Source organism: Bos mutus, chromosome 1, assembly GCF_027580195.1.
Source record: "Bos mutus isolate GX-2022 chromosome 1, NWIPB_WYAK_1.1, whole genome shotgun sequence".
Lineage (NCBI taxonomy): Eukaryota > Metazoa > Chordata > Mammalia > Artiodactyla > Bovidae > Bos > Bos mutus.
The window spans coordinates 77,183,483-77,198,916 of record NC_091617.1 but is presented as its reverse complement, the minus strand read 5'-3'; the positions used below and the strand labels follow the sequence as shown (position 1 = coordinate 77,198,916).

The 15,434-nt window shown below is 39.6% G+C and overlaps 1 protein-coding gene across 2 annotated transcripts in view; it reads left to right on the top strand.

Annotated features, from left to right (window-relative positions):
• TPRG1 (tumor protein p63 regulated 1) overlaps positions 1–15,434 on the top strand; it is a 217,222-nt gene that overhangs the window by 94,473 nt on the left and 107,315 nt on the right. For both annotated transcript variants that reach the window (XM_070376834.1, XM_070376901.1), the window contains exon 4: positions 6,352–6,443. In XM_070376834.1, coding sequence (XP_070232935.1) covers positions 6,352–6,443 — 92 coding nt within the window. The remainder of the gene's footprint in view (positions 1–6,351; positions 6,444–15,434) is intronic.

The following is a 15,434-nucleotide window of genomic DNA, read 5'->3' as shown; positions in this document are numbered from 1 at the left end:
GAGTGTAGCCTACCAGGCTCCTTTGTCCTGGGGTTTCTCTAGGCAAGAATACTGGCATGGGTAGTCATTCCCTTCTTGAGGAGATCTTCCCAACCCAGGGATTGAACCCAGATAGCCTGAGTTGCAGGCAAATCCTTTACCATTTGAGCCACCAGAGAAGTATCATGGAAACGTAATACAATTTATTTAAGTTTTGCTGTATATTTAGGCTGCTTTTTGTTCATATCTTTTAACTTGGAAGGGAAAGTTATTCCTTGGCTCACTGAGGCAGATGGACTCAATTTCTTAGCTGCCAGGTGTGGACACCTAATGCTCTAATAAGAGGAGGATCAATTATATGAGTTTCAAGTTGGATAAGGAAATATAAGATAATTTAAAGCAAACAAGAGGCATCTTTAGCACCATAACATTGTGTATTAGATCACATCTCTCAATATCTGGTCATAAAACAAGTTAATCTGGTCCCTTGAACCTCTTATGTTATTTTTTGGGTCACTCTGAGTTGTTGCGTTCTTTCCTTAGTCTTCCAGACAAGTGTTTATTTACTGCAACTTTGCCCTTCTGATGTGGCTTAGCGACATTCTTGCTTCGAGCCAGGAAGGGCCTCAGAGAATATCTAATCCTACCCCTAGGACACACAGAACTGATGTGACATCTCTTCTCTGGCAGCTTAGGGGCCATGGCAGGCCTGGAACCCAGGATTCCTGGCACTTTGTGCCACCTCTCCACTGTCTCTGACCTTGGACCGTGAATGAGCAGTCACATAATGAGGGTCTGAACCAGTTGCTATCAGTCTGGTTGGATAACCTTTTCCTCCTATTTTTGTTCATTTGCTATTATTGCTTAGACATGTCTAAAAATGGCCTACTGCCTTCTCTCCACAAAAGTACCCCTCAAGGCTAATAACTTGAGGTATATTATGATAATCACTTTAGTTGTAGAGAGTGATATTCAAAAGCAACTTCTTATGAAAGGAACAATACTTGATCTGCATGGGGAAAGATATATTTAAACTCCCTGTAGGACTCTATATTTGCAGATACCTTATCAGAAAGTTGAAAGCGATTAGAGATGGGGAATTATCTCTAAATTTATACTTGAGAATGTAAATTACATACAAACTAATGGGACTAAAACTATTTGATCTTTTAATATTTAATTAATGGTTCCCCGTGGCCTTTTTATAGCCTGTGTTCTATTGTGAGGAACGAGACTTTAATAAGCAGGTTCGGGACTTCCCATTGTGTGGCAAGATGTCATTGCCTTCATGACACTAATTTGGCTTTCATACTCTCTCCTTTTCCCTCTTCTCTTACTATAGGCTTCCCTGTGTCTTGCTCTTATACTGGGAACAACTAAATATATTAGTTGTATTGTTATTGTCTGTGTGAGCTTCCCTCTGGCTTAGAAATTATATATCTCACTGGGCAGAAGGTTTCTGGATTCCCCTCCTTACACTGAAATGCTTTGAAGATGGTAATAAAAGTTGATGTTTCTATCTGAGCATAGATCCTTAGCAATTATGAGATAAGAAGCATTTCTTTCATTTTCAGAGAGAGACAAATTTGCCTGGGCTTTACAAATCAGGTCCAATTCAGAACTAGTTTCTTACCTTATGAATGTATCACAAAGCAAACCCTTTCTGAGGACGATGACACCCGCAAGAGAGAGCTGACTGTGTCTAAGTCCCTAGGAGCACTCTTTTCTACTCTGTCCTTTCTTCTCACTGTCTGGCTAAAGTGTCCATTACAAGGGAAAATATTAATAGCAGACATGAATATTGTTTATGTGACAATTGACTCCCAGGCTAGTCTAGCTCAAGGAAATGCAAGGAGACAAATACATATGTCTGTATATGCATGGCTGAGTCACTCTGCTGTGTACCTAAAACTATTGCAGCATTGTTAATCAGCTCTACTCCAATATAAAATAAGTTCAACAACAAATACTTATGTCCTTGAACTTTCCTCAGCACATTTGTTTTGACTGAAACTATTTAGGGCTGGACATCAGAGAAGCTATTGTTCATTATGTCATGTAGTGACTTAAAAATAAGGATCCCCCTAATGATTTTTTTCTTAAAATTTATAATTAGAAATGTATGTGTACTCTCTTGCTAAGCTTTATTTGATCGGATGATGAGTACATATCATTCCAATATACTTTCCTTTGAGTCTCAGGCTGCAAGGAGTCTCAGAGCTAATTGTTCCACTGCAATAATCATCTGATCCCCTGATCCAGGTATAAAGGTTTCCCTTCTATTTAGTATTAACAAGAAGAATGATAATAGAGTCTTTTATTATTCAATGTTATCAATGTTTTGGGCATTTCCAAACAGCTGCTACAGTTAATGGTATCTCATCTATCTAACAAATGCATGTAGACTGATTTGTGGAATGACAAGGTGACTTGGTGAGGGTCTCATAGCAACCAGAAAGGCTGAGATTTAAAAAGAACCATGGCCTGGACACAAGTCAAAAGGTTCACACACTTTATTGTACTTTTGACACTAAATGGCTGAAGTTAATGTATCATAGTAACCATGAGTAACAAATGGAGAAGAGTAAAATACTTTATCAGGACACGATGCATAACTGTTCCATAAAGGCGTGATCGATGTTTCTAATGAAGGTGAGAACTAAGGCAGTGAGTACCCAGACAGGATTTCAGAGATTTCCAAACTGTTCTCTAAAGAATCCACTTTACTTTTAACCTTTAACTTTTGAAAAGGTGTATAGTAAAACAATGGGCTTCCCTGGTGGCTCAGCAATAAAGAATCCACCCAAAATGCAGGAGGCTCAGTACAGGAGGATGTGGATTTGATCCCTGGGTTGGGAAGACCCCTGGAGTAGGAAACGGCATCCCACTCCAGTATCCTTGCCTGGGAAATCTCATGGACAGAGGAGCCTGGTGGACTACAGTCCATAGGGTAGAAAAGAGTTGAGCATCCACACAGGGATGAGTAGTAAAACAACACCTCTATACACTGTGTCCACCATCACGTTCCTTCCCTACCTGTAGGGGACGCCTGTTAACCTTTTCTGTGTATCTTTCTAGAGTGACTTTAGGTGTGTACAAACAAAAATACTTATTCTTATCCATTCCTCCCTTTTTACACAAATGATGACATATTTACCCTTGCTTCATAGTATGTTTCTTCATTTTTTACATATTTATCGTATTTCATTGCATGTATGTATCCCATGATATACCTAACGAGTCTCCTATTCCTAGACTTTTGCATGGTTTCCAAGTTTTTGCTATCCACAAATCAGGCTGCAGAGGAAACTTTGCATATGTCATTTTGTACATATGCAAGAGGGTCAGTAGTATAACTTCATAGAAATGGAATGTGTGGATCAAAGGATAGATCATTTTGATGGATTTTGCTGATTGCCTTTCATAGAAAAGACAAGGAAAGTTTTGAAAATTTATACATTCTTTTATTTGTCTTTACATATTTTTGGCAAAGTGCCTGGTATAAAAGCATTAAACAAAATGCTTATTTCACTATTATTTCATTATTTTTCAATTCTATTTCTAATTTTTTTTCTTCTGAGAAGTACTAGTTTCACTACCAAGTTATATTAGCTTGAAGAAGAAATTACATGGATACAGGAAGAGAGAAAGGAAAAATAGCCATGATGAATCATCAAAGAAAATATCATTTGCAGAGAACTTTGACCATCGAGCCTGGTAGAGTCAGGGTGCATCATGGAGAGCTGAGGATGGGCGATGAGAGAATTGTCACAGAATCCCAGGAAATTTCCATGAAACATAGACCAGTCCTACCAGCTGTACTGTGCTTAGTCACTCTATCATGTCCAATTCTTTGCAACCCCATAGACTGTAGCCTGCCAGGCTCCTCTGTCCATGGGGATTCTCCAGGCAAGAAGACTGGAGTGGGTTGCCATACCCTCCTCCAGGGGGTCTTCCCAACCCAGGGATTGAACCCAGGTCTCCCTCATTGCAGGCATATTCTTTACCATCTGAGCCACCTGGGACTGGATCAGTGATGCTGTTACAACCTCTTGTGTCAACGTGAGCACAAAGCATATTTAATGAATGTCCCAGAACTTACTGATTTCATGACACACCAGGTTCAGCAGGCCTGGTGTGCTGTATTAGCTTTCCGACAGCCCTTCAACCAGCAGCAGAGGATGACAAAAGAGTCAGAAATCATTCAGTCTACTGGCTGACTGTCCAATTCAACAGGAAACTTGTTAAAATTGAGAAATCAGAATCTCTAGGTGTAAAGGCTGTAATTATATTTTCTTAAAGATTTCCAGGAGATTTTGATCATCAGCTTGGCTTGGAAAGCTTTGGTCCAGTCTACTCATTTGTCTTATAGGTAAAGAAATGGAGGCCAAGAACAGTAAATCATTGTCTAGAGGTCAAAGAATTTGTTCATGACAGATCTGGAATATCAACCCAGGACACCCAACTCTAAGTAGTTGTCCTGCAAATTCCAGGATGACTTGGGCTGTGTGGAATGAATTGGAAGGGAGGGGGAAAAGTGAAAGTATGAAAGTGAAAGTCGCTCAGTCGTGTCTGACTCTTTGCAACCCCATGGACTATACAGTCCATGGAATTTTCCAGGCCAGAATACTGGAATGGGTAGCCTTTCCCTTCTTAAGGGGATCTTCCCAACCCAGGGATTGAACCCAGGTCTCCCACATTGCAGGCAGATTCTTTACTTCTTTTCCTATGTTTTACATGTGGACTCATGTAGATTTTTCTTAACCAATGGATTCTGTGGTCAACATTTTTTAAAGCCTTTTATCAATGACTGAGAAAACAAGCAACCCCAAATCCTACAACCCACTCACCTCTGGGAGAAAAGTATATTTGAATGGGTCTTGGCCAGGCTAGTATCCCTGTTTCCTTTTAGGAAAGGTCTCAAACCAGGAGGATTAGGAGTGCTAATATTTATGGAAGATTAGGTGTTTAGTATAAATCCCTATTACACAGAGAAAATACGAGAGCTTGTAGCATACTTGTTCCAGGGTTGGGCATGAGGTCAGCACTGTGTTCTTTGCCTGGAGGTGGAATGTCTAGATTTCCTGTCTCCTGTCAGTCACCTCTTACCGGAGGGAACTTGACAAGTTACTTCCACATGCAGACCCGTTTCCACACCTATAAAATGAAATGGCTTATAATTGATGAGCCCTGGCCTGTAGTGATTCTATACACTGGAGTTACCCAAGATGCTTTTAAAAATCCTGATGTACTGTAATGCGGATCCCACCCACTGCGTATCTGATATAATTGGCCTTGTGTTCAGCCTTGGCATTAGAATTTTCCAAAGCTCCCCTGGTGATTCTGATGAGTAACAAAGGCTGGGAGTGACTGCCTAGAGAACAATGGTTCTTACAGTAGACTCCCACACCAATATCATCACCCAGGAACTTGATAGAAATGAAAATTCTCAGGCACCTACTTGGAACTACTGAATCAGAATCTCTGGGGACAGTGCCCAGAAATCTGTGTTTTAAAAACACATTTTAGGTGATTCTCATGTGCACTGAAGTTTAAGAATCGCTAAGCTTGAGCATCTATGAATTTCTTCTTTAGTCACTAAGTTGTGTCCAGCTCTTTATGACTCCATGGACTACAGTGCCACCCCTGCCCCCCCCCAACCAGGCTCCTCTGTCCATGGGATTTCCCAGGCAAGAATACTCGAGTCGGCTGCCATTTCCTTCTCCAGGGGATCTTCTGGACCCAGGGATTGAATCTATGTCTCCTGCATTAGAGGGAGGCTTCTTTACTGCTCAGCCACTAGGAAAGTGAATTTCTTGTTAAGGAACGTCAATCGATTTTTAAACTAGAGGAAGGCTCATAGTAGGAATACCTGCTTGGAGAATGGTGAAGAAAGAGAGATAAGGAGACAAAAAAGTTCATTTCCCAGAACCAGAATTACAGTCAGAACATTGGAAGGTTTTTCTTTTATGTTTTACTGCCATGTACTGTTTGAAGAGAGAAAAGTTTGATAAAAAAAAAAAAAAGTAGATATTGCTAAATGCATTGAATTTCATTATAAACATATTTGTTTGTCAGAAAAACTGGCCCTCTGAAAACAGCGATCCTAATTTCTTTGAACAAGTGAGAGTAAGATTATGAAAGGCTTATAGGACCTGGATCACTTTTGTCTCGGACAAGGAGAGCAGCTTAGTAAATACCAGAATTCAAGACTAAGCTCTCTGGCAGGCAGTGCCAACAACCAACAGGCTACTCCAAGAACTATCTTTCCTGGTCAGCTTTCTGGAGGTGGTGCTGGGATATAGTAACTAATCATAAGCATGAAGGGGACTCAGGCTTCTCTAAACTAGGTATTTTCTTCTTCCTACTCAGCCAGGGGTCATTGAGACTGCCATGGAAGACTTGAAAGGCCATATTACCAAGACTTCTGGAGAGACAATTCAAGGCTTCTGGCTCTTGACAGAGTGAGTAATTATGACTAAGTGAAGGGCAATGGAAATCTAGCCTTTTGTTTGACAATACCATAATAGAATAGGCGATGGCCAGAATTTCTGGAAGAATTTCTTCTGGTTACAGAGAGATCATCAATTACTCTCCTGTTGCAGAGTAAAGTCTTGTGGTGCCCCATGGCTGATGTTATGACCAAGTTTGACTTCTATGACTGTTTTCCAAGATAGTTGCCTCTCTCAACTATCATTGCAAGTACCTTAACTCAGGGCATGACCATTTCTCACAAGGACCATTGCATTAGCCTCCTAATTGAGCTCTCTGGTTCCAGTCTCTGTCTCTTGTAAGCACTCTCTCACCAATCATACCATGCTACTAACCATCCCACTCTGGATACAGTGGAAAGGAGGGTTGGGAAAGAGGATGGGTGAGGTCAACATATACAATGTGAATTTTGAGCAAAAAACTAGGAAAAATCATGTAGGATAAAGACAGGTCACCTGGTAGAAAGGGATAGACTGGGAGATTGGGATTGGCATATACACACTCCTATATTAAAATAGATAACCAACAAGGACCTACTGTATAGCACAGGGAATTCTTCTCAATACTCTATAATAACCTAAATGAGAAAAAAAGAAGCTGAAAAAGAACATACATGTATGTGTATACCTGAGTCACTTTGCTGTATACCTGAAACTATCACATGGTTAATCAGCTGTACACCAACATAAAATAAAAATTTAAAAATAAATAAATATAACCCCTTCCCCACCACTGCCAAAAAAAGACAGGCCACCTGTTCAGAGTTAGGATAAAAACCAAATCTAACACTTACATCCTTGTCAATTTATTGACTGCTCTATTCACTCTCAAGTTTTAATCTTAGCTACAGGGTTTTTCATTGCAAAAGACAGCATGGAGATGGTTACCTTTCTGTCCTTCCCCAAAACTCTAGTGTCTATGTGACCTTTACTTAAACCACCAGGCAAATATGAGGAATGTCATGGTCTTTACAATAATAGGTAAAATATACTCATAATAAGGGTAAGAGGCATGTCTTTTCTTCTACAGAATACATAACATTAAGAGGAGAATGCAGTTAGAATTTCACTTCAGAGTTCAGTAAGTTTTCTTGGTAATATGATCTCCAGAGGTTTCAGCAGAAAAGTTCAGTAACTTCTATACCTTGAGTGAAGAATCATTTAGTCTTTCACCTCTGGGTGGGACATCTTCTTTGATTAAGTTTTAGGAGGGCAACTCTGAAATGTTTAAGCATCCAGGCAAGCAGAATAAATCCCTTAATCAATGAAATGCAGAACCAAATAACTTGTTTCCATCTGTCTGACCACCACATGATATCATTGTTTCAAAAGGGTTCCAATATTTGAATTAAAATGAATTTTGAAAACCAACCTGACAATTTCTGAGCATTTGTGTCTTAATATATAAATTAGAGATAATGATATATACTTGATGAGGTGTTAGGATGACTAAATGAGATAACGTAAAATTCTTAGCAAAGTCCCCAGCACATGTGACTTTTCAATGCATATCAGTGTCCTTTCTCTGTTCACAGTAGTATTGGTAAGCCAATAGTTAATTTTTGTTGTTATTTGTAGCCTCTACTTTTATTTTTATCTATCCATCTCCATCTCTATCATCATTATTTTCCACTCTCCACCTCTCATTCGCAGGGTAGAGTATGACTTGTGCAAATGAAAAGCCTGCCTTGATTAGGATAGGTGTCTACTTAAATTCTGAAGGTCACATCAGAGGTAAACACTTAACTAATTCATTTCTACAATGTATCTCATTTATAAGAAAAGAGGCACAAATGTGGTCTTTCAAATTCAGTGGTGGATGTTTCCGTAACTCTTACATATTAATAATAGTATCAGTTATTTCTTTAATGGGCTTCCCTTGTGGCTCAGCTAGTAAAGAATCCGCCTGCAATGTGGGAGACCTGGGTTCGATCCCTGGGTTGGGAAGATCCCCTGGAGAAGGGAAAGGCTACCCACTCCAGTATTCTGGCCTAGAGAATTCCATGGACTCTGTAGTCCACGGGATCACAAAGAGATGGACACGACTGAGTGACTTTCTCATTTCTCTCTTTTCTTTAATAGTGCCTATTTTGTTTGATTTTATTTGACCTGTTTTTTTAGTTGTTTGAATGCTTTTGCTTAGTGATTACAATAGCCAGTAGATATCAACTATCCAAAGATAAATCTGATTGTGTGATCTGTGTTGAGGCTTATCTCCATTATTGTGTGCTTGCTTTAATATCAACTAGGATGCTGAACCAAGCAGTGTTCAGATAAATATGAACAGTTTTACCCCCAAGACTCAAGTTTTGTACCTAGCTCTAAACCTAATAGGAAGCTCAAAGAATTGGAAAGCACTTTCCAGCAACTGGCTTTCTGTTTTGCTTTCATTTTGTGGTATCCATTTATGTTAAGGACAACAATAATGTGTGTATCCCATGCATGTAGAATTTCAAGCATCACATTTGCTTATTTGCTGTCAGGCTTTCTTCCTGTGTGCATTGAAACCCATTTCTCCTTTTTAAATGGTAGTGATTTTGTGTTCTTTTTTGGTCATCCTCTCTGTTAAAATTCTTTTACTTCTCCCATGACCCTCCATCAAAAGCAAGTTTCAAGAGATCTGATTTCAGTCATTTCTACCAGAGTAAGACATTGCCAGTTACTTTCCTTTGCCTGTTAATCCTTATAGCTTGATCAGACTGCCTACTTGTAATGGAAAGAGGTGTCAGTTGTAAAGATGTTCAGGCATCTGGACTAAATGAATGAGGTCCCAGACACTGTGACTGTTCAAGCAGAAGATAGGAGGTTGTTTGTCAAAAGAAAGACATGCATACAGGTTTTGAATGACTTATCACACTTAACTCTTCTGTTCATTTGTAGTGCAAAAAAAAAAAAAAAAAAACAAAAAAAATAAAATCACATTAAAAGCAAACCTCCAAAATAACAACAGCAAGACTAAACAAAACAAATGTATAAATACACGGGCCCAGAGAGGTGAGAGCCCAGGGCTACTCTTGTGCCCTTTACTTGTTTTTCTAATGGAATAAGACCATCCGTTCTTATAAGTTTCAGGGGCTTATTATAATATAGACCAATTTCCCCAACCTTACCAACCACACAAGACTCTTTTCAAGCATAACACTTACTTGTATGTGACAAAAATGACTGGGCTTTGTGTACATCAACTTTCAGTTTCTTCTGGGGAGATGAAAAATCCTTGGCTGCTTATCAGTGGTTTAAAGAATGTCTGCTTTCAAATCAGTATTCCATCTTCAGAATCATGAATAGTAAAAACCCTTTTAATGTAGTGTAGGTTGTTGTTCAATAGCCAAGTCGCATCCAACTCTCTGTGACCTGATGGACTGCAGCACACCAAGCTTCCCTGTCCTTCACTGTATCCCTAAGTTTGCTCAATTTCATGTCCAATGAGTTGGTGATGCCATTCAACTGTATCATCCTCTGCCTCCCCCTTCTCCTCCTGCCCTCAGTCTTAGCATTAGGGTCTTTTCTGATGAGTTGGTTCTTCCCATCAGGTGGCCAAAGTATTGGAGCTTCAGCTTCAGCATCAGTCCTTCCAATGAATATTCAGGGTTGATTTCCTTTAGGATTGACTTGTTTGATCTTCTTGCTGTCCAAGTAGTACAGGTGGTGGTGGTTTTAGTTGCTAAGTCGAGTCTGACTCTGTGTGACCCCATGGACTGTAGCCCACCAGGCTCCTCTGTCCATGGGATTTTCCAGGCAAGAATCCTGAAGTGGTTTGCCATGCCCTCCTCCAGGGGATCTTCCCAACCCAGGGATCAAACCCACCTCCCTAACATCTCCTGCATTGGCAGGTGGATTCTTTAGTACTAGTGGGACCTGGAAACCTGGGGTTACTTTTACCTATTTTACTTGTGTGCTGGAAATAATTTATGATAGTGTGCTCATCTTTCACCAACTGCATGTTCAGGGATGTCATGCTGGTAGCTTGGAATTGGTGGCAGCAATTATACCATGGAAGTAAGCAAACTCTAGAGATCAGAGTTTGATTTTATTGTTTTGTTAATTGTCTAAACTTAAGAAAGTAGTCGAGGATATGCTAATGATGCAGATTAAGTTTAAAAGTGTATATGTGGCTATGATATTGTCATAACACAAAAAAGGCTCAGAAAATATTATATTCTTCCAGTATTCAAAAACTGTTTTCCAATTCGGCAAAAGAGTCATCTTTTCACTGATGAATGGATGAAGTCTGGACAGGTGACTGAGGAAAAATGAATGCCAGACAGAGGCTGCAAGGCTGCAGAAGGTCTATGTATGTATGAAATAAGGGCATGAAATAACATTAAGCCAGTCAAGGCATTTTCTGGGGGATATCACTCAAACTAGTTCAGGTGAGCTTCTTTGTGATGTTCTGAATTTATACAAATGTATCATTCAGCAGAATTGAAAAAACAAAAGTTTGAAGGCATTTGGGTAGAGAATACAAGGAGGATAAGAGACCAAAAGGAGACCAAAACAAAAATGAGAAATGCAGTCAACTCCAGCGAGATCCCAGTTAGCTGAAACCATTAAGAATACCCTAAGAAGGGCTTTCCAGGGGGCCCTAGTGGTCAAGAACCCACCTGCCAGTGCAGGAGACATAAGAGACATAGGTTCGAACCCTGGGTGGGGAAGACACCCTATAGGAGGGCATGGCAACCCACTCTAGTATTCTTGCCTGGAGAATCCACAGACAGAGGAGCCTGGCGGGCTACAGTGCGTAGGGTCACAAAGACTTGAACACAACTGAAGTGACTTAGCATAGCATGAAGCAAGGAGACTCCAAGTGAGACTCAAGTTTTTAGCTCAGCCGGTTCAGGAACTTTATAAGCCTCTATAGCTATAAAGACAGGATGATGTTTTATCTCAGCTTTATCTCCTCCTTGTGCTTTGTCTTTCTTGGTCCTTCTGGGAAAGGACTTTCAAAATAAATAGTGTGTACCCTTTTAGAAGTGATCCATTAAGCCAGCCCCAAGAGAACAACTTGACACTCTATGGAGTCTCAAAAAGTGTGATACAATGGCAATGAAGTGGCTCTTGAGTCAAAAGTACTCAAGATGTCTTTGACTGCGGTGTTTAGGGAGGTGGGAAGAGATGGGATCTTCACTCCACGCACATTAGTGTGAAGTGGTGGTGGGGGTTGTTGTTCTTATTCCTCTTATTCCTGAATGAGAAGACTTGCCTCTAGTGGCTGGGATCAAGTAACTCTTGCTCTTCATCTTCGTGGAAAATACTTTCAGCATGTTTCATAGCCTACCTCTCCTGAAACCCATGTAGGTTTTTATCCATGGCTTTAGTCAAATCCAGCTCTCCCATGTTGGACAGACAGACAATAAAATGAAGTAAAGGCAAGGAAGCAGCCTAGTGTCATAAAGAGTCCTGAATTTGGAATCAGAAAACTTGGGCTTGATTCCTGACTCTGCTGCTTATGATCAGTGTAGCTGGGTGAGCTTGAATGGGCTTTCCATTTTTTTTTTTTAATCAGTGATTTTGTTTTGGTACAGTCTTTAATCAATTAGAAATCCTCTGCTCTTGAAAGAAGCACAGCCACTGTTAATTTTTGGTATATATCATTCCAGCTCTTCTCCGCACATTTTTGTCAATGATTGCTATAATATTAATAGATAACATTTATTGAGCACTTAAATTGCACTTTGTGATAAGTGCTTTCTATGTGCTTGCCATTATATTGCTATAATTTATATAATTTTGATGATCTCTAAATGGAATTTTTCTTAGGTTTTTCCTCATATTTTTCTCAGTTATCATGTAATTTTTGTAAAGTATTAGACAGTTACTTTTAAACTGTGAATGGCTACACAAGTGTGGAGGTTTATATTATTCTTTTAAAATTGAAGTGCCAAGTAAGGGATATTTACCAGTAGGCCAGAGTAATATTTCACAGTTGGAAAGAGAAATGAAAATATATATGACATTCTCCATTTGTTTTTGACAAAAAATAGTATTAAATTATATATTTTTTAAATTTATATATTTTATTTATATATATTTGTAATTTAATCTATAAGTTATTATATAAATTATATTACATATTATATAATATTAAATATTATATAATAACTTATAGATTAAAAATTACTCTTAATTTAACTTAATCTTCATAGCATTTGTCTTAGGTAGAAATATCACCTCCAGTTTGCAGATGAAGAAATCAAAGAGTAATACATATAAAATATTCAGAAGAGTAATACATATAAAATATTTAAACAACGAAGACTACTGGATAGCACAGGGACTATATGCAATATCTTGTAATAACTTATAGTGGAATATATATATATATATATATATATATATTTTATTTTATACTCTCCCAGTATAAGCTATTAAACACACAAACATACACACACACACACACGTGTGTGTGTATGTATACATAACTGAATTACTGTATACCTGAAACTAACATAGCATTATATATCAACTGTATTTAATAAAAAATTTTTAAAAAGAATAGCAGAGCTCTAAGGTAGCAGAGACAGGGCTCCAATGCATCATGCTGTTCTGACTTTTGCAAAAGTATTCTTTGCTTTGCCTTTGTGCTCAGATTCCATGTGTGCCCCTTATCAGATTGTAGCTTAATGGATAAACTCAACTCTATTTCCTGGGCTTGGTGGGGTGAGTGGAAGTGTACAGGGCATTTTTGCTTAATTTAGAATGATTTCCCAGAAGAAATAACCATGGTGAATGTTTATATAAAAAGTGAGGTGTCCTGGGAGCAAAGCAATGTTGAGGCCCAGGAGATCAGGAGCCATTTCTTAGGTTTAGGGTGCCACTGAGTTCACTGGTCTCCAAAGCTGTGCCTGTGTTTGCTTTCACACCTGAGTTCATATTTGATCCTCAGACAGACCCACGGGAGAAAGCAAGGAGAGGCTATTGGCTTCATTTTATGGATGAAGAAACCCAAAGATTAAATGACCTATCTAAAGGCAACTGCTTATTAAGGGTCACAGGAGGACCTGGCTTCACAGGACCTCTCTCCCGGCCAGGTGGTCTTCTCATCGCTCTGCTCTTGCTGCCTTTTGTGATTTTTCATCTCCTGACACAGTCATCACCACAGTTTAAATTGGTTAAATGATCTTTGGGCCTGTGTCTTGTTTCTGTGTGGACTGTCTGTTGTTAGCAGGCAGGAGGACTGAGATTTGCTGGTCAGGATCGAGACCTTTTCCTCTTTTCTTCTCCATACCTTTCTGGCCTTGTGCTGTCCATTTGATCTTAGTCTTTTCCCCAGAATCAGCTAAAAAGTCAGATACCTGTAGGGAATGGTGGCTACTGCTGTTGGGCTAAGGTTAATGGTGCTTCATCTTGTCGCAGTCTAATTACGAGCACTGAACTACTTTTGTAATGAGCAGCACTGCTGCTAATAATTTAAAAAATAAAAGCCAAACAAAACAAAACAAACAAACTGTGAACCTAGGGATTGCTGAACATTTCATTCATGAATAATAAATGTGAAATGCAAATGAAGAGACTGAAATGTATCTCTTACCCAACCCCACTCATTTTTGCATACTTCCATCTCTTCTAGACTTTGCTACTCAAAGTGTGGTCTTAGAATCACCCCAACAGCAGCAGCAGTACTTAGGAGTTTGTTAGCAGTGCTGACACGCAGGGCCACCCCAGTCATGCAGAACCTGAGTCTGCATTTTCACAGGGTTCCCAGTTGGTTCCTGTAATTAACCTCTGGGAAGCATCAGTCTAGGTCACTTTCATGCTCATGTTCTGAGGACATCAGTGGATTCTCACTGCCTACGTGCCCTTCTGTTGCATCTTAAAGATCTTACACTGGCTACGAACCTTACACTAGTTCCTCTTCATCCCCTGATATAGTGCTGTGTGCTCTGCTCTCTCACTTAGGACATGTCATAGACTGAATTTCCCCTTCCAGCTTTATTTATTATTATGCCCCGTAGTAAATTCTATCAGTCAAATGGAACTGCCTGCTGATCTCCTAAAGTTACTGACACAATGCCTTGGCCTCATGATTGTACTCATCCACTTTATCTGGTATGCTATCTCTCCCTCCTGTTCATTCAGACCTTTCCTGTCCTTCAGGGATACTATGCCCATAAAACCTTTCCACAGTGATTCAGTGAGAATAATTTTCTCCTCCTTCTCTGTGCTTACCTTCTACAACATAATATAGTTCATTTTGAGGAAAGCACTGCTTAAGTCAGGGCCTAATTCTGACTCACCTTTGTCCAAACCCATCTCTGCCCACCTCTCAGTACTTGGTACAATGTCTGACATGTGGTAGGGCTCAGAATCCAATATGGACTTGACTTGCATCTAATTCGGGTAGAGACATCTACTGCTTGAAACTCTTCACTGACACCGGTGGGGTCCATCCATCGAGTCCTGCCTCCATTACCCTGGGCCTCCAAGCAGCTCAAAGCCCAGTGACACTTCCTCCATCCTTGGGTGAAAGCAGTCAGGCTGAAAAGGGCCTCAAATCTATCAAGATGGTAATGACCTGTGGCAAGACTCTGGCAGCAACAAAAGCACCTCTGTCGCCAGAATCCATTTATCCTGGGTCAGTGTTATCAACAGCCACCTAATTAAACATGTTGCTTTTCTCTCTAAATTCCTCCATGGCAGCAGCCTCATTCAGATAGCTAATGATCCTGAGTAACCTGAATTACAGGACAGTGAGGGCATTTAGTTACTGCAGTCACAAACATACTTGCAAGTGTTTTTGTTTTTCCAAGACTGCTAAAGAATTAAGGAGGAGTCAAGAAAGGCCAAGAGGTGGGATAAAGTCTGATGCAGCTACATGTCCAGCTCCAACACTTATTAGTGATGTGACCTTGGTATGTAAGTTTCTTCCTCTGAGCCTCAATTTTACCACTTATAAAGTGGGTATGTAAAGAAGGATATTAATTTAAGAATTCAATCATTTAATATATATACAATGCTTACAAG